The 18,651-nt window shown below is 43.1% G+C and overlaps 1 protein-coding gene across 1 annotated transcript in view; it reads left to right on the top strand.

Annotated features, from left to right (window-relative positions):
• The window catches only part of LOC123748832 (uncharacterized), a 212,725-nt gene extending 194,351 nt beyond the window's left edge, over positions 1-18,374 (top strand). The window contains exon 3 of the mRNA XM_069314746.1: positions 15,839-18,374. Coding sequence (XP_069170847.1) covers positions 15,949-17,736 — 1,788 coding nt within the window. The 5' untranslated portion in view covers positions 15,839-15,948 and the 3' untranslated portion in view covers positions 17,737-18,374. The remainder of the gene's footprint in view (positions 1-15,838) is intronic.
• Positions 18,375-18,651: the final 277 nt, after the last annotated feature.

The raw sequence follows: 18,651 nt of genomic DNA, 5'->3' as shown, positions 1-18,651 counted from the left end.
TCTACCTACCCAGGCTTTGCGCCCTGGAGAGAACACTCCAGCTTCGCCTCACAGCGTCGAACCAACACGGGAAGCGACAGTCTACCGGTTTTAAGTCTTCTGCTCGATTGGCGAAGAGTGTGACGCCAGGGGTTGCTTCCGACGGTGGGAGGGGTCATCGCGCCCCACTGGGCAGCTACCGCCCGCCTCAAGCTGGGCAAACCCCAGCCAATAAGGTGTTGCCTCGCCACGGTCCGTTAACCTCACTGGGTGCGTGTGGTTTAGAGTGAAAACCGACAAGCGGCCCGACAACTTTGCACCAAGCAATACCAAACCAAAGAAGAAAATATCAACTGCCCTAAAGCTGGGCACATGGAACGTCAGGACACTGACACCAGGTTTCTCTGACGACCTGCAAGAAATCAATGATGCCCGAAAAACAGCAATCATCGATAGGGAGCTGAGCAAGCTGCAGATGGATATTGTTGCTCTCCAAGAGACCAGGCTCCCAGGATCAGGATCTGTGAGAGAGAGGACCTTCTCTTTCTTCTGGCAAGGAAAACCTCCAGATGAGACCAGAGAACATGGTGTGGGATTTGCCGTCAGGAATGCACTGTTGGGACACATTATGCCACCGATGGGGTAAACCGAACGAATTCTTCCTCTGCAACTGTACTCCCAAACAGGACCAGTCAATGTAATTAGTGCATATGCACCAACCCTGACTTCTCCAGCAGAGGCAAAGGAAAAATTCTAGGATGACCTCAACAGAGTCATAGCGAGAATCCCTGTAAAGGAGCCACTGTTCATCCTGGGCGACTTCAACGCCAGAGTTGGTGCCGAGCACAACATTTGGCCCACTTGCCTGGGTCAATTCGGCATAGGAAGAATGAATGAGAACGGGCAACGTCTGCTAGAACTCTGCTGCCTTCATGGTCTTTGTGTCACCAACACGTTCTTCGGCACAAAGCCTCAACACCGAGTATCTTGGAGACACCCCAGATCCAAGCACTGGAACCAGCTTGACCTGATTCTTACCAGGTGTGCAAGTCTACCCAGCGTCAAGATTACGCGTAGCTACCAGCGTGCTGTCTGTGACACCGACCACTCCCTGGTATGTAGCAGGGTCAAGATGCAACCAAAGAAGATTCATCACTCGAAAAAGGCGGGCAGACCTCGCATCGACACCACCAAGACCCGCAGCCAGGACAAGGTGGAAGATTTTACACACGCACTCGAGGAAGCTCTCCCTGGCCCAGCTGAGGTCACTGCCTGTAAAAGATGGGAGCACTTCAGAGACGCTGTGTTCAACGCTGCCATTTCCACCTTTGGCAAGAAGACCAGCAGGTCGGCAGACTGGTTCGAGGCTCACTCGGAAGAGATGACACCTGTAATCGAAGAGAAGAGAAACGCCTTGGCAGCCTACAAAGCCTGCCCAAGTCAACGCAACTTACAGATCCTTCGGGCCGTCCGCTGCAAAGTGCAGCAGAGCGCCAGGCGATGTGCCAACAACTATTGGCTCCAGCTCTGCTCCCAGATACAGACTGCAGTGGATACAGGCAATGTAAGGGGAATGTATGACGGCATCAAGCAGGCCCTCGGCCCAATCCAGAGGAAGACCGCTCCTTTGAAATCTGCCACTGGCGAGGTGATTCAGGACCAGACACTGCAGCTGAAGCGCTGGGTCGAGCACTACTCTGAGCTATACGCCAGGGACAATGTGGTCACCTAAGATGCCCTGAGCGCCATTGAGTGTCTGCCTGTGTTAATGGAGCTCGACAGCGAACCGACCCTGGAAGAACTCAGCGATGCTCTAGACTCCCTTGCTTCTGGTAAAGCTCCTGGCAAAGATGGCATTCCTGCTGAGACCTTGAAGTGCTGCAGAGGTAGCCTGCTCATGGAGCTGCATGAAATTCTCTGCCTCTGCTGGGAAGAAGGAGAGGTGCCACAGGACATGAGGGATGCCAACATCGTCACACTGTATAAGAATAAAGGTGACAGGGGCGACTGCAACAACTACCGTGGAATCTCCCTCCTCAGTATTGTCGGAAAGCTGTTTGCTCGAGTCGCATTGAAGAGGCTCCAAGCACTTGCAGAGAGAGTCTATCCAGAATCACAATGCGGATTCAGAGCTGGCAGGTCCACCATCGACATGGTCTTTTCCCTCAAACAACTGCAGGAGAAATGCAGGGAACAGAAGCAGCCACTCTTCGTAGCCTTCATAGATCTGACGAAGGCCTTCGACCTCGTCAGCAGGGATGGCCTGTTCAAGATCCTCCCCAAGATCGGATGCCCACCCAGGCTCCTCAGCATCATCAGATCTTTCCATGAAAACATGAGGGGCACCGTGGTCTTTGATGGCCTAACATCAGACGCCTTTGACATCCGAAGTGGAGTAAAGCAGGGCTGCGTACTGGCTCCAACAATATTCGGGATTTTCTTCGCAGTTATGCTGCGGCACGCCTTCGGATCTGTCACGGAAGGCATTTACCGCCAGACCAGGTCGGATGGAAAGCTCTTTAACCTCGCCAGGCTGAGAGCCAAGACGAAGGTTCGGCTGAGGTGTCTGCGCATCTTCCTTTTTGCCGACGACGCAGCAGTCACTGCCCACTCAGCTGAAGACCTCCAACGGCTCATAACCCGCTTCAGCGAGGCCTCACAGGCTTTCGGACTCACCATCAGTCTGAAGAAAACACAAGTCAAGGGACAAGGAGTGGACTCCCCACCTGACATCGGCATCTCTGATTCCAAACTGGAAGTTATCTTGAGGTTATCTTGAGATGATTTCGGGGCTTTAGTGTCCCCGCGGCCCGGTCTTCGACCAGGCCTCCACCCCCAGGAAGCAGCCCGTGACAGCTGACTAACTCCCAGGTACCTATTTACTGCTAGGTAACAGGGGCATTCAGGGTGAAAGAAACTTTGCCCATTTGTTTCTGCCTCGTGCGGGAATCGAACCCGCGCCACAGAATTACGAGTCCTGCGCGCTATCCACCAGGCTACGAGGCCCCCTACATCGAAGTCGTTCACGACTTCGTGTACCTGGGCTCCACAATCTCTGACTCCTTCTCTCTTGATACGGAGCAAACAAACGCATCGGTAAGGCATCTACTACCATGTCCAGACTGACAAAGAGAGTGTGGGCCAACAATAGGCTAACTGAGTATACTAAGATTCAGGTTTACAGATCCTGTGTCCTGAGCACTCTCCTTTATAACAGTGAGTCTTGGACACTCCGCGCCCATCAGGAAAGACAGCTGAATGCCTACCACATGCGCTGCCTTAGACACATCTTGGACATCACCTGGCAGGACAAGGTGACAAACAACAACGTCTTGGGGAGAGCAAGAATCACCAGCATGTACACAATGCTGAAACAGAGACGAATGCGCTGGCTCGGGCACGTTGTGCGAATGGGCGACGGCAGGATCCCCAAGGAACTCCTGTACGGAGAGCTGAGGCAGGGAAAGCGTCCAACAGGCAAGCCCCAGCTACGATACAAAGACGTATGCAAAAGAGATCTGAAAGCCATGGACGTCGATATTGCTATATGGGAGACACTGGCTGCAGACCGTTCAGCCTGGAGGCAGTCTGTTCAAAGAGGTCTCTCCAAGTTCGAGGAGTCACTTGCCAAGGAATCGGAGGCAAAGAGACAGAGAAGGAAAGCCGGTAGCCAGGAAGACAGACCAGAATCGGACTTCGTTTGTGCTCGGTGTGGGATGGACTGCCACTCTCGGATTGGCCTCATCAGTCACACCAGACGCTGCACCAGGATTGACAACTAGGGCGCAACTCCATAGTCTCCCGAGACTGAAGGATGCCTACTACTACTATATATATATATATATATATATATATATATATATATATATATATATATATATATATATATATATATATATATATATATATATATATATATATATATATATATATATATATATATATATATATATATATATATATACATATATGTCGTACCTAGTAGCCAGAACTCACTTTTTGGCCTACTATTCAAGGCCCGATTTGCCTAATAAGCCAAGTTTTCCTAAATTAATATATTTTTTCTAATTTTTTTTTTATGAAATGATAAAGCTACCCATTTCATTATGTATGAGGTCATTTTTTTTTATTGGAGTTAAAATTAACGTAGATATATGACCGAACCTAACCAACCCTACCTAACCTAACCTAACCTATCTTTATAGGTTAGGTTTGGTTAGGTAGCCGAAAAAGTTAGGTTAGGTTAGGTTAGGTAGGTTAGGTAGTCAAAAAACAATTAATTCATGAAAACTTGGCTTATTAGGCAAATCGGGCCTTGCATAGTAGGCTGAGAAGTGCGTTCTGGCTATTAGGTACGACATATATATTTATATATATATATATATATATATATATATATATATATATATATATATATATATATATATATATATATATAAATAAAAAAAAAAAAATATATATATATATATATATATATATATATATATATATATATGTCGTACCTAATAGCCAGAACGCACTTCTCAGCCTACTATGCAAGGCCCGATTTGCCTAAAAAGCCAAGTTTTCCTGAATTAATATATTTTCTCTAATTTTTTTCTTATGAAATGATAAAGCTACCCATTTCATTATGTATGAGGTCAATTTTTTTTATTGGAGTTAAAATTAACGTAGATATATGACCGAACCTAACCAACCCTACCTAACCTATCTTTATAGATTAGGTTAGGTTAGGTAGCCGAAAAAGTTAGGTTAGGTTAGGTAGTCGAAAAACAATTAATTCATGAAAACTTGGCTTATTAGGCAAATCGGGCCTTGCATAGTAGGCTGAGAAGTGCGTTCTGGCTACTAGGTACGACATATATATATATATATATATAATGTCGTACCTAGTAGCCAGAATGCACTCCAGATAAGCCCTTCATCCTCCATGTCGCCGCCAGTGGTACCGGCATCGGGGGTGACCTAGTACAGCAACGATGCGAGGAGAATACACCTGTCAGCGACCACCGCTACACGGAACTACGGAACAATTGGCAAGGAGGTACTCTTCATCATCCTGAATCTCCAGCACTTTACTCCATACCTGAAAAGTGCTCGGTCTACCATCAACACGGACCACACCACCCTACACCTCCTGCAGCAAGCCCACTTCTAAACTCAACGTCTTCTACGATGGGCTTGATAACTGCAGAAATTCAACCTGGAGACCCGCTATACCAGGGGTCTGACAACATCATAGCCGACTCCCTCTCCAGAGTTTATGAAGTAGAAGCAACTCCACCTATTACTCCACAACATAACGACGTACTTCTTCCAGAACCGCAAGCTTCGGGGGAGAGTTGTGATGATAATCTCTTTCAAGAGAGATTGAGCCTGCTCTTCCCTTCAAAGTACGTAACAACAACAGATAATATAGAAGATACGGCCAGCAAGTATCTCCAAAACGTTTTGCCCAGAGAGCAAAACGTATCCAGCACACCGGCACACCACCGCCGGTGGCGGTGGCTCGCCACCGCCACCGTAAACCGGCAAACTGCTTGTCCATTGCTTGCCTGTCGCTGATTGGCTGGTGTCCCATCGCACCTGCCCTCCGCCCTCCGCCACAAGTTGATGTCTGGGCTGCAGTGGCCCAGAGTAGTCAGAATATCCCAGTGCTCCTTGCAGTTGACATCTCTCGTTGGTAGACTAAGCCTTGGCTTTCGTGTACTAAGGGAAGTGGCAGCTCGAAGCCAATATTCCAGCACCATGTTGACCAGACCACACACTAGAAATTGAAGGGACGACGACGTTTCGGTCCGTCCTGGACCATTCTCAAGTCGATTGTGATGAGGACAGGTAGGGACAGGCATTAAATAGGCAAGAGAGAGCTGAGGAGGAAAGTCAGGTGTAGGGGATAGTAGTAATGAGAACTGCAGCAGGCCTATTGGCCCATACGAGGCAGCTCCTATTATAACCACCGAAGGAGATAGTAATAAGAATAAGAAGAGGAAAGCAAGGGAGCGTAGAAGACAATGAACAGAAAAAGGGAGAAGAGAGAAAGAAAAAGAAAGAAATGGAAGGGGAAAGCTTATGTTAAGTCACGTTTGTTAGAAAGATTAGAGCATTTGAGTATATACTGTGAAAGGGAAGAGTCCACAGCAACAAAGCCAGGACTCAAGTTCATGTTGGGTACATTGTTAATAAGAGCCGATTCTACAAGACGGCGTCTGTGTAGAGTAGAGGCAGGAAAGATTATTTTGGAGGAAGACCAATCAATGGGATGATTAGAATCCCTCACATGGCAGAAGAGAGCATTGTTAGTGTCTGCAGACATAACACTTCTCTTGTGTTCTTTAAGTCTGTCATTCAGTGTACGGCCAGTTTCGCCAAAGTATTGGAGAGGACAAGATGAACAGGAAATAGAGTAGACACCAGCAGCATTAGAAGCAGGAGGAGCAGTGTGAACTAGATTGCTACGAAGTGTGTTAGTTTGTCGAAAGGCGAGTTTAATGTCAAGAGGACGAAAGGTATTGGTAAAAGTTTTGAGTTCAGATATGAAGGGAAGGCATAGTACAGTGCTACTAGTGTTGGAAGCAGGTTTAGGATGAAAGAAATTTCGTTTAGCTTGAGAGTGGGCACAGTTGATGAAATGCAAAGGAAAACCAAGGCGAGAGAATGATTTGTAGATAAAGGCAATTTCAGAATCTACCTGCCTTCCAGCATCATTATTATTTATTTTGCTATAACTCACTTGTCTTAACGTAACTTTTCATTTACCAGTGATTATTCTTATTATTTTGTTTGTTGACTTGTCTCGTATATTTTATACTTAATTTTGTTCATGTCTTGTTTTTCTAACGTAATTAAAATTTCTTTGTTAAATTTACTTCTGTTTTGTGTGTCTTCCCATTACCTTACCACAGACGAAAGTTCCAGCTTTTTCTCTTTTTTTTTTCTTTAATGTGACGAGGCCCTGCCCCTAGCTTTTGAAACAGCCGAACACCAACGCTTTACCGTCACAATATATATATATATATATATATATATATATATATATATATATATATATATATATATATATGCGAACAAGCCTGAATGGTCCCCAGGACTATATGCGAATGAAAACTCACACCCCAGAAGTGACTCGAACCCATACTCCCAGAAGCAACGCAACTGGTAACTACAGGGCGCCTTAATCCGCTTGACCATCACGGCCGTCAAAAGGAAGTGATAGCCGAGGCTATTTGAGCCACTTCCCCGACGGCAACTCGGATGGTAATCTTGGGCATAGCATTTCACCAAATCACCTCATTCTTTGGGGCACACGTGAGGAACACAAATGCGAACAAGCCTGAATGGTCCCCAGGACTATATGCGAATGAAAACTCACACCCCAGAAGTGACTCGAACCCATACTCCCAGAAGCAACGCAACTGGTAACTACAGGGCGCCTTAATCCGCTTGACCATCACGGCCGTCAAAAGGAAGTGATAGCCGAGGCTATTTGAGCCACTTCCCCGACGGCAACTCGGATGGTAATCTTGGGCATAGCATTTCACCAAATCACCTCATTCTTTGGGGCACACGTGAGGAACACAAATGCGAACAAGCCTGAATGGTCCCCAGGACTATATGCGAATGAAAACTCACACCCCAGAAGTGACTCGAACCCATACTCCCAGAAGCAACGCAACTGGTAACAACAGGGCGCCTTAATCCGCTTGACCATCACGGCCGTCAAAAGGAAGTGATAGCCGAGGCTATTTGAGCCACTTCCCCGACGGCAACTCGGATGGTAATCTTGGGCATAGCATTTCACCAAATCACCTCATTCTTTGGGGCACACGTGAGGAACACAAATGCGAACAAGCCTGAATGGTTTCAAATCAAATAGCCTCGGCTATCACTTCCTTTTGACGGCCATGATGGTCAAGCGGATTAAGGCGCCCTGTAGTTACCAGTTGCGTTGCTTCTGGGAGTATGGGTTCGAGTCACTTCTGGGGTGTGAGTTTTCATTCGCATATAGTCCTGGGGACCATTCAGGCTTGTTCGCATTTGTGTTCCTCACGTGTGCCCCAAAGAATGAGGTGATTTGGTGAAATGCTATGCCCAAGATTACCATCCGAGTTGCCGTCGGGGAAGTGGCTCAAATAGCCTCGGCTATCACTTCCTTTTGACGGCCGTGATGGTCAAGCGGATTAAGGCGCCCTGTAGTTACCAGTTGCGTTGCTTCTGGGAGTATGGGTTCGAGTCACTTCTGGGGTGTGAGTTTTCATTCGCATATAGTCCTGGGGGCCATTCAGGCTTGTTCGCATTAGTGTTCCTCACGTGTGCCCCAAAGAATGAGGTGATTTGGTGAAATGCTATGCCCAAGATTACCATCCGAGTTGCCGTCGGGGAAGTGGCTCAAATAGCCTCGGCTATCACTTCCTTTTGACGGCCGTGATGGTCAATCGGATTAAGGCGCCCTGTAGTTACCAGTTGCGTTGCTTCTGGGAGTATGGGTTCGAGTCACTTCTGGGGTGTGAGTTTTCATTCGCATATAGTCCTGGGGACCATTCAGGCTTGTTCGCATTTGTGTTCCTCACGTGTGCCCCAAAGAATGAGGTGATTTGGTGAAATGCTATGCCCAAGATTACCATCCGAGTTGCCGTCGGGGAAGTGGCTCAAATAGCCTCGGCTATCACTTCCTTTTGACGGCCGTGATGGTCAAGCGGATTAAGGCGCCCTGTAGTTACCAGTTGCGTTGCTTCTGGGAGTATGGGTTCGAGTCACTTCTGGGGTGTGAGTTTTCATTCGCATATAGTCCTGGGGACCATTCAGGCTTGTTCGCATTTGTGTTCCTCACGTGTGCCCCAAAGAATGAGGTGATTTGGTGAAATGCTATGCCCAAGATTACCATCCGAGTTGCCGTCGGGGAAGTGGCTCAAATAGCCTCGGCTATCACTTCCTTTTGACGGCCGTGATGGTCAAGCGGATTAAGGCGCCCTGTAGTTACCAGTTGCGTTGCTTCTGGGAGTATGGGTTCGAGTCACTTCTGGGGTGTGAGTTTTCATTCGCATATAGTCCTGGGGACCATTCAGGCTTGTTCGCATTTGTGTTCCTCACGTGTGCCCCAAAGAATGAGGTGATTTGGTGAAATGCTATGCCCAAGATTACCATCCGAGTTGCCGTCGGGGAAGTGGCTCAAATAGCCTCGGCTATCACTTCCTTTTGACGGCCGTGATGGTCAAGCGGATTAAGGCGCCCTGTAGTTACCAGTTGCGTTGCTTCTGGGAGTATGGGTTCGAGTCACTTCTGGGGTGTGAGTTTTCATTCATATATATATATATATATATATATATATATATATATATATATGTCGTACCTAGTAGCCAGAACGCACTTCTCGGCCTACTATGCAAGGCCAAATTTGCCTAATAAGCCAAGTTTTCCTGAATTAATATATTTTCTCTAATTTTTTTCTTATGAAATGATAAAGCTATCCATTTCATTATGTATGAGGTCAATTTTTTTTATTGGAGTTAAAATTAATGTAGATATATGACCGAACCTAACCAACCCTACCTAACCTAACCTAACCTATCTTAATAGGTTAGGTTAGGTTAGGTAGCCAAAAAAGTTAGGTTAGGTTAGGTTAGGTAGGTTAGGTAGTCGAAAAACAATTAATTCATGAAAACTTGGCTTATTAGGCAAATCGGGCCTTGCATAGTAGGCTGAGAAGTGCGTTCTGGCTATTAGGTACGACATATATATATATATATATATATATATATATATATATATATATATATATATATATGTCGTACCTAGTAGCCAGAACGCACTTCTCAGCCTACTATGCAAGGCCAAATTTGCCTAATAAGCCAAGTTTTCCTGAATTAATATATTTTCTCAAATTTTTTTCTTATGAAAAGATAAAACTACCCATTTCATTATGTATGAGGTCAATTTTTTTTTATTGTAGTTAAAATTAACGTAGATATATGACCGAACCTAACCAACCCTACCTAACCTAACCTAACCTATCTTTATAGGTTAGGTTAGGTTAGGTAGCTAAAAAAGTTAGGTTAGGTTAGGTTAGGTAGGTTAGGTCGTCGAAAAACAATTAATTCATGAAAACTTGGCTTATTAGGCAAATTGGGCCTTGCATAGTAGGCTGAGAAGTGCGTTCTGGCTACTAGGTACGACATATATATATATATATATATATATATATATGTCGTACCTAGTAGCCAGAACTCACTTCTGAGCCTACTATGCAAGGCCCGATTTGCCTAATAAGCCAAGTTTTCATGAATTAATTGCTTTTCGACTACCTAACCTACCTAACCTAACCTAACCTAACTTTTTCGGCTACCTAACCTAACCTAACTTATAAAGATAGGTTAGGTTAGGTTAGGTAGGGTTGGTTAGGTTCGGTCATATATCTACGTTAATTTTAACTCCAATAAAAAAGAATTGACCTCTTACATAATGAAATGCGTTTCTTTATCATTTCATAAGAAAAAAAATAGAGAAAATATATTAATTCATGAAAACTTGGCTTATTAGGCAAATTTGGCCTTGCATTGTAGGCTGAAAAGTGAGTTCTGGCTACTAGGTACGACATATATATATATATATATATATATATGTCGTACCTAATAGCCAGAACGCACTTCTCAGCCTACTATTCAAGGCCCGATTTGCCTAATAAGCCAAGTTTTCATGAATTAATGTTTTTTCGTCTACCTAACCTACCTAACCTAACCTAACCTATCTTTATAGGTTAGGTTAGGTAGCCGAAAAAGTTAGGTTAGGTTAGGTTAGGTAGGTTAGGTAGTCCAAACACAATTAATTCATGAAAACTTGGCTTATTAGGCAAAACGGGCCTTGAATAGTAGGCTGAGAAGTGCGTTCTGGCTACTAGGTACGACATATATATATATGCAAACAAGCCTGAATGGTCCCCAGGACTATATACAACTGAAATATATATGTATATATATATATATATATATATATATATATATATATATATATATATATATATATATATATATATATATATATATATATATATATATATATACAATAATGTCGTACCTAGTAGCCAGAACGCACTTCTCCGCCTACTATGCAAGGCCCGATTTGCCTAATAAGCCAAGTTTTCATGAATTAATTGTTTTTAGACTACCTAACCAACCTAACCTAACCTAACCTAACTTTTTTGGCTACCTAACCAAACCTAACCTATAAAGATAGGTTAGGTTAGGTAGGGTTGGTTAGGTTCGATCATATATCTACGTTAATTTTAACTCCAATTAAAATAAATTGACCTCGTACATAATGAAATGGGTAGCTTTATCATTTCATAAGAAAAAAATTAGAGAAAATATATTAATTCAGGAAAACTTGGCTTATTAGGCAAATCGGGCCTTTCATATTAGGCTGAGAAGTGCGTTCTGGCTACTAGGTACGACATATATATATATATATATATATATATATGTCGTACCTAGTAGCCAGAACGCACTTCTCAGCCTACTATTCAAGGCCCGTTTTGCCTAATAAGCCAAGTTTTCATGAATTAATTGTTTTTCGACTACCTAACCTACCTAACCTAACCTAACCTAACTTTTTCGGCTACCAAACCAAACCTAACCTATAAAGATAGGTTAGGTTAGGTTAGGTAGGGTTGGTTAGGTTCGGTCATATATTTACGTTAATTTTAACTCCAATAAAAAAAAATTGACCTCATACATAATGAAATGGGTAGCTTTATCATTTCATAAGAAAAAAATTAGAAAAAATATATTAATTCAGGAAAACTTGGCTTATTAGGCAAATCGGGCCTTGCATTGTAGGCCAAAAAGTGAGTTCTGGCTACTAGGTACGACATATATATATATATATATATATATATATATATATATATATATATATATATATATATATATATATATATATATATATATATATATATATATATATAATATATGTATATATATATATATATATATATATATATATATATATATATATATATATATATATATATATATATATATATATATATATATATATTTATATATATAATGCACAGACTACCCTATTCCAGTAGCTGAAGTTTATAACTTTTTAGACATTCATCCCACCAGGGGACTCGAACACTGGCCAACAAGGTGGCAGTTACATGCTGTATCCACTACACAATACTTCAAAGCCATAAGATAGGTAGGAATTCTGGGGAATTCCTACCTCTCTTATGGCTTTGAAGTATGGTGTAGTGGATACAGCATGCAACTGCCACCTTGTTGGCCAGTGTTCGAGTCCCCTGGTGGGATGAGTGTCTAAAAAGTTATAAACTTCAGCTACTGGAATAGGGTAGTCTGTGCATTTAGCATTTGGCACTGAGTTTTCCCATATAACAGGGCTCGATGAAAGAGCATCCGGGGTCCCACACTATCTCATCGCCTGGGAGAGGATTGGAGTTCTGGTTGGTTAAATACCCCAGAATTCCTACCTCTCTTATGGCTTTGAAGTATGGTGTAGTGGATACAGCATGCAACTGCCACCTTGTTGTCCAGTGTTCGAGTCCCTTGGTGGGATGAGTGTCTAAAAAGTTATAAACTTCAGCTACTGGAATAGGGTAGTCTGTGCATTATATATATATAAATATATATATATATATATATGAAAATGAAAACTCACACCCCAGAAGTGACTCGAACCCATACTCCCAGAAGCAACGCAACTGGTAACTACAGGGCGCCTTAATCCGCTTGACCATCACGGCCGTCAAAAGGAAGTGATAGCCGAGGCTATTTGAGCCACTTCCCCGACGGCAACTCGGATGGTAATCTTGGGCATAGCATTTCACCAAATCACCTCATTCTTTGGGGCACACGTGAGGAACACAAATGCGAACAAGCCTGAATGGTCCCCAGGACTATATGCGAATGAAAACTCACACCCCAGAAGTGACTCGAACCCATACTCCCAGAAGCAACGCAACTGGTAACTACAGGGCGCCTTAATCCGCTTGACCATCACGGCCGTCAAAAGGAAGTGATAGCCGAGGCTATTTGAGCCACTTCCCCGACGGCAACTCGGATGGTAATCTTGGGCATAGCATTTCACCAAATCACCTCATTCTTTGGGGCACACGTGAGGAACACAAATGCGAACAAGCCTGAATGGTCCCCAGGACTATATGCGAATGAAAACTCACACCCCAGAAGTGACTCGAACCCATACTCCCAGAAGCAACGCAACTGGTAACTACAGGGCGCCTTAATCCGCTTGACCATCACGGCCGTCAAAAGGAAGTGATAGCCGAGGCTATTTGAGCCACTTCCCCGACGGCAACTCGGATGGTAATCTTGGGCATAGCATTTCACCAAATCACCTCATTCTTTGGGGCACACGTGAGGAACACAAATGCGAACAAGCCTGAATGGTCCCCAGGACTATATGCGAATGAAAACTCACACCTCACACCCAAGATTACCATCCGAGTTGCCGTCGGGGAAGTGGCTCAAATAGCCTCGGCTATCACTTCCTTTTGACGGCCGTGATGGTCAAGCGGATTAAGGCGCCCTGTAGTTACCAGTTGCGTTGCTTCTGGGAGTATGGGTTCGAGTCACTTCTGGGGTGTGAGTTTTCATTCGCATATAGTCCTGGGGACCATTCAGGCTTGTTCGCATATATATATATATATATATATATATATATATATATATATATATATATATATATATATATATATATATATATATATATATATATATATATATATATATATATATATTTATATATGCAATTGACGATCACAAAACACTGATCATTTTATGCGGAAAATCCACAGAGAAATATGAAATGAGGTGAACGTTTCGGCTTTGTTAAAGCCTTTGTCAACACTAGACTGACTAAGGAGAAGGGAGAAGGGGGAGGATATATAGGCCGACACCTGACCAACCCATCCCTAGGGTTGGTCAGGTGTAATTAACCAAAAACAGGTATAGCTTAGAATGGTCAAAGAGGATTAAGCGGTCAGAGAATAAGGATGAAAGATTAAAGAAAAGCCTCATGAACACACAATATATAAAAATACAATTATAATGAGACATTGTAAGCCTCTCTATCAGAGTTGTTTCTTAAATTGTTGTGCAATATTATAACTGAAAAATGGATCAAGTTTGTACATTCCAGTACTAACATTAAGAAGATTTGGACACTGACTGATTAGAGCAGACTCAATCAAATTCCGTTCCACGAAATCCCCACAATTGGTAATGCTTTTTGCCCCATTCCAGTTAATATTGTATATTGTGTATTGTATTCTGTGTACCTTGGACAAACAGGAAAGTCCTTATAATTGCGGTTGTCACAACATGCTTATAGTATTAGAACTGCCCAAACGTCTAATGCATTGTATCTACATACGAGTTTATGCGATCACAATATTAACTGGAATGGGGCAAAAAGCATTACCAATTGTGGGGATTTCGTGGAACGGAATTTGATTGAGTCTGCTCTAATCAGTGTCCAAATCTTCTTAATGTTAGTACTGGAATGTACAAACTTGATCCATTTTTAAGTTATATATATATATATATATATATATATATATATATATATATATATATATATATATATATATATATATATATATATATATATATATATATATATATATAAAGTTTGTGAGGGTACCACCTCTGGTGCCAATGTGGGGACCCATAGCCTCCGAGAAGTGCGTTCTGGCTACTAGGTACGACATATATATATATATATATATATATATATATAATATATATATATATATATATATATATATATATATATATATATATATATATATATATATATATATATATCACTAAGAACTCTTTGACCCGGCCAGGATTCGAACCCATGCCGTCCAGGATCACCCCTAAACGTACACAGTACCGTGACCACCGCACCAATGATCGTCTAAGATCATTGGTGCGGTGGTCACGGTACTGTGTACGTTTAGGGGTGATCTTGGACGGCATGGGTTCGAATCCTGGCCGGGTCAAAGAGTTCTTAGTGATATATATATATATATATATATATATATATATATATATATATATATATATATATATATATATATATATATATATATATATATATATATATATATATATATATATATATATATATGTCGTACCTAGTAGCCAGAACGCACTTCTCAGCCTACTATGCAAGGCCCGATTTGCCTAATAAGCCAAGTTTTCCTGAATTAATGTTTTTTCTCTAATTTTTTTCTTATGAAATGATAAAGCTACCCATTTCATTATGTATCAGGTCAATTTTTTTTTACTGGAGTTAACAGTAACGTAGATATATGACCGAACCTAACCAACCCTACCTAACCTAACCTAACCTATCTCTATAGGTTAGGTTAGGTTAGGTAGCCGAAAAAGTTAGGTTAGGTTAGGTTAGGTAGGTTAGGTAGTCGAAAAACAATTAATTCATGAAAACTTGGCTTATTAGGCAAATCGGGCCTTGCATAGTAGGCTGAGAAGTGCGTTCTGGCTACTAGGTACGACATATATATATATATATATATATATATATAAATGTCAATGTCCTTCTGTTCAAAATCGCTAATCTCAGAAATTTCTTCACTAATTGATTTGAAATTTTCACACAATGTTCCATTCACATCCGAGCAGGTTTTTATATTCATATTATATATATGTCACGTCTGTGACGGGGCAAAACATGATTTTTTTGAATAACTGTATTTTATGTGTTTTTCATGGGAGGGAAATCTTCGAAACCTCTTTACAGATTGCTTTGAAATTTTGACACAACGTAGCATTCGAATAAGTGCGTGTTTTTATATACCTCCTATATGCAGGATAGTGGGAGCTACCGTGCAGTGAGGACGTGTCACCTGCTCGCTCCGGTAGTTTGAGTCGGTTCTCACTGCGTGAAGTGTGTCATGGGGAAGGCTAAGAGCAAGAGGAAATGGAAGCAGCTTTCGGACGAGGAGGGACGGTGGACCGATGTGCAGCAGGCACCGAAGAAAACTGCTATCGAGGCTTTACCACTTGCTTCTACCAGCAAGTCAGCGGACGTAATGGACCTAGAGAGGACAGCGTCAGTCACACACCAGCCAGTGTCAGTCAATGCTTCTCTGTCCACAACACAGCCACATTACGGCAGTATGAGTCAGGAGAGGACACCACCAGTTTCACACCAGCCAGTGTCAGCCAATGTTCCTCTCTCCACAGCCCAGCCGCAGGACAGCAGTATGAGACAGGGGAGGACACCACCAGTCTCACACCAGACATCGCCAGCCTCTGCACATCTTCCAAAATTCAAGATCATGCAGACAGACCACTTTCCTACAGCATATTGAGTAGTAACGGCAATGGAGAAAGAACAACCAGAGCTCAAACTTTCCAATACAGTCAACCTGAAGGGAGAAATAATAATGACACCACAAGACCAACAGACTGCACATTACTTAGAGAAGGTAAGAGTCCTGCAAGGGAAACCTGTATGCTTGGTAAAGCTGGACCCTTCAGAAAGACGCACACGAGTCGTGCTTTTGGGATACCCAATCGACTTTCCCCTGGATCCTGTACTAGAACACAAGCAAATCCTGAATGCGGAACGTTGCCGCACAAAAGTAGACAAGGCAGCGACGCATCAGGTTCTGGTGACCGTCATGGGACATGTGCCGGAAACATTCAGTCTTGGAAATTGGGGAACATACCGACAGAGGCCATACGTCCCGGAACCCCTACGCTGCTTCAGGTGTCAGAAATACGGCCACCATCAATCACGCTGCACAGGACAGGAGAGATGCGGAGTGTGCAGCCTGAGACATCCAACCAAAGACTGTATTGCCAAGCACAAGGCAAACCAGACCACAACAGCCAAATGTCCAAATTGTGGAGGCAAACATCATGCCTGGAGCACAACCTGCTCTGCACGGAAAACAAAAGTGCAGACAGCTCAGGCCAGGATCAACACACTGACCAGCAATACATACACGAACACCAACGTCTGGAACACTCGTGCACAGCCACAACAGCCACCCACTCTCACAGAACAAAATTTCCCGAATCTGTTAATTCCGAATCAGACATTACACGAAAGTGTTGCAGAAGTACAGCAAATGCAAAAGGGCAGAAAACACTTACTTTCGGAATCAACACACCAGCTATACAGTTTTACCGAGGTCCAGCTGAAAACCATCGTGAAGATCATGGCAGAGACCATTATCAATTGCCTACAGATGACGCCGAACGCCTCACAGCAACAGACTCAAGACATCACTTGTGTGATAATAGACAAGATCGTGCAGCAGACCACAGTTACACGAGAAATAGACAGTCTCCGACAGGATGGAGCACAAGAGGACAAACAACGCAACTTGGACATACTGACTACCAACAGCAGTCGGATAGTCAAGACACCGGAACATCCACATTCACAAACGCAACTGCAAGAAGCGGTGACCACCCACGATCAACAGAATCTTCCAACACAGGAGACAGACAACAACAGCCAATGCAGTCTGATATGCAGCAACGCCAACATAGACGTTTTGAACAGCAGAGATGCACAGGTTCCACCAACACAAGAAACGGCCACGAGCAATCAATGCAGTCCGACTTGCAGCAATACCAACAACAAAGTGATGGACCACAGTTATGCACAGATTCCAACAACGTCGGGGATGACCACGAACTTTCAATGCAGTGCGATTTGCGGCGATACGACTTGCGAGGCGGTCGATTATAGGTCGATTCCGAGGAGGAGTTCTAGTAGAACAAGCAACACCAACCGAACCCGTCGTCTGGCCATTACGAATTCTGCAGTGGAACATACAGGGTCTTGGAAATAAAAAACACACACTTCAGGAGGCTGCAATCAGCGCGAAAGCAGATATATTCGTTTTGGAAGAAACTCTTTTCCCAGCCACGAAATCCTTCAGATTAGCTGGATATCAGCACTATGTTCTACCGTATGAGCAGGGGAGACAAAGAGGATTAATGACCCTAGTCAGAAACACCATACCCAGCAAGAAAATAGACTCGGTTTCATGTGGGGATGGAGTAGAGGTATTAGAAGTTACAGTGAATATGGCTAATTTTGAGCTCCTCATATACAACGTCTACAAGCCCCCTAGACGTAAACTAGAGGCAGTGCTTGCCTTGGCCACGCAGGAAAATGTAATTATTGCTGGAGATTTTAATGCTCATCATCCAGAGTTAGGTGCAACTGGGCCAGCCAATGCAGATGGTCGCCATTTAGCTGCAGCTCTGCGAGAAGTACCTGAAATTACACTTCTCAACACTGGGGAACCCAGTGAATTTAAAACAAAAGGATCAATGCATAAATGTTCGTAATAAGGCAAATCGGACACTTGGATTTATTAATCGCAGCGTTAGTAACAAGACACCTGGTGTGGTTCTCAAGCTATATCTTGCTCTAGTTAGGCCCCATTTAGATTATGCAGTTCAGTTTTGGTCGCCATATTATAGAATGGATATAAATTCACTTGAACGTGTCCAGCGTAGGATGACTAAGTTAATTCCCCAAATTAGAAATCTTTCATATGAAGAAAGATTAACAAAGCTTAAGTTGCATTCACTGGAAAGGCGAAGAGTTAGGGGTGACATGATAGAGGTTTACAAGTGGATGAATGGACATAAC

This window comes from Procambarus clarkii, chromosome 80 (assembly GCF_040958095.1).
Source record: "Procambarus clarkii isolate CNS0578487 chromosome 80, FALCON_Pclarkii_2.0, whole genome shotgun sequence".
Taxonomy (NCBI): Eukaryota; Metazoa; Arthropoda; class Malacostraca; order Decapoda; family Cambaridae; genus Procambarus; species Procambarus clarkii.
The sequence above is the reverse complement of the archived record's forward strand: the minus strand, read 5'-3'. Positions and strand labels throughout refer to the sequence as shown.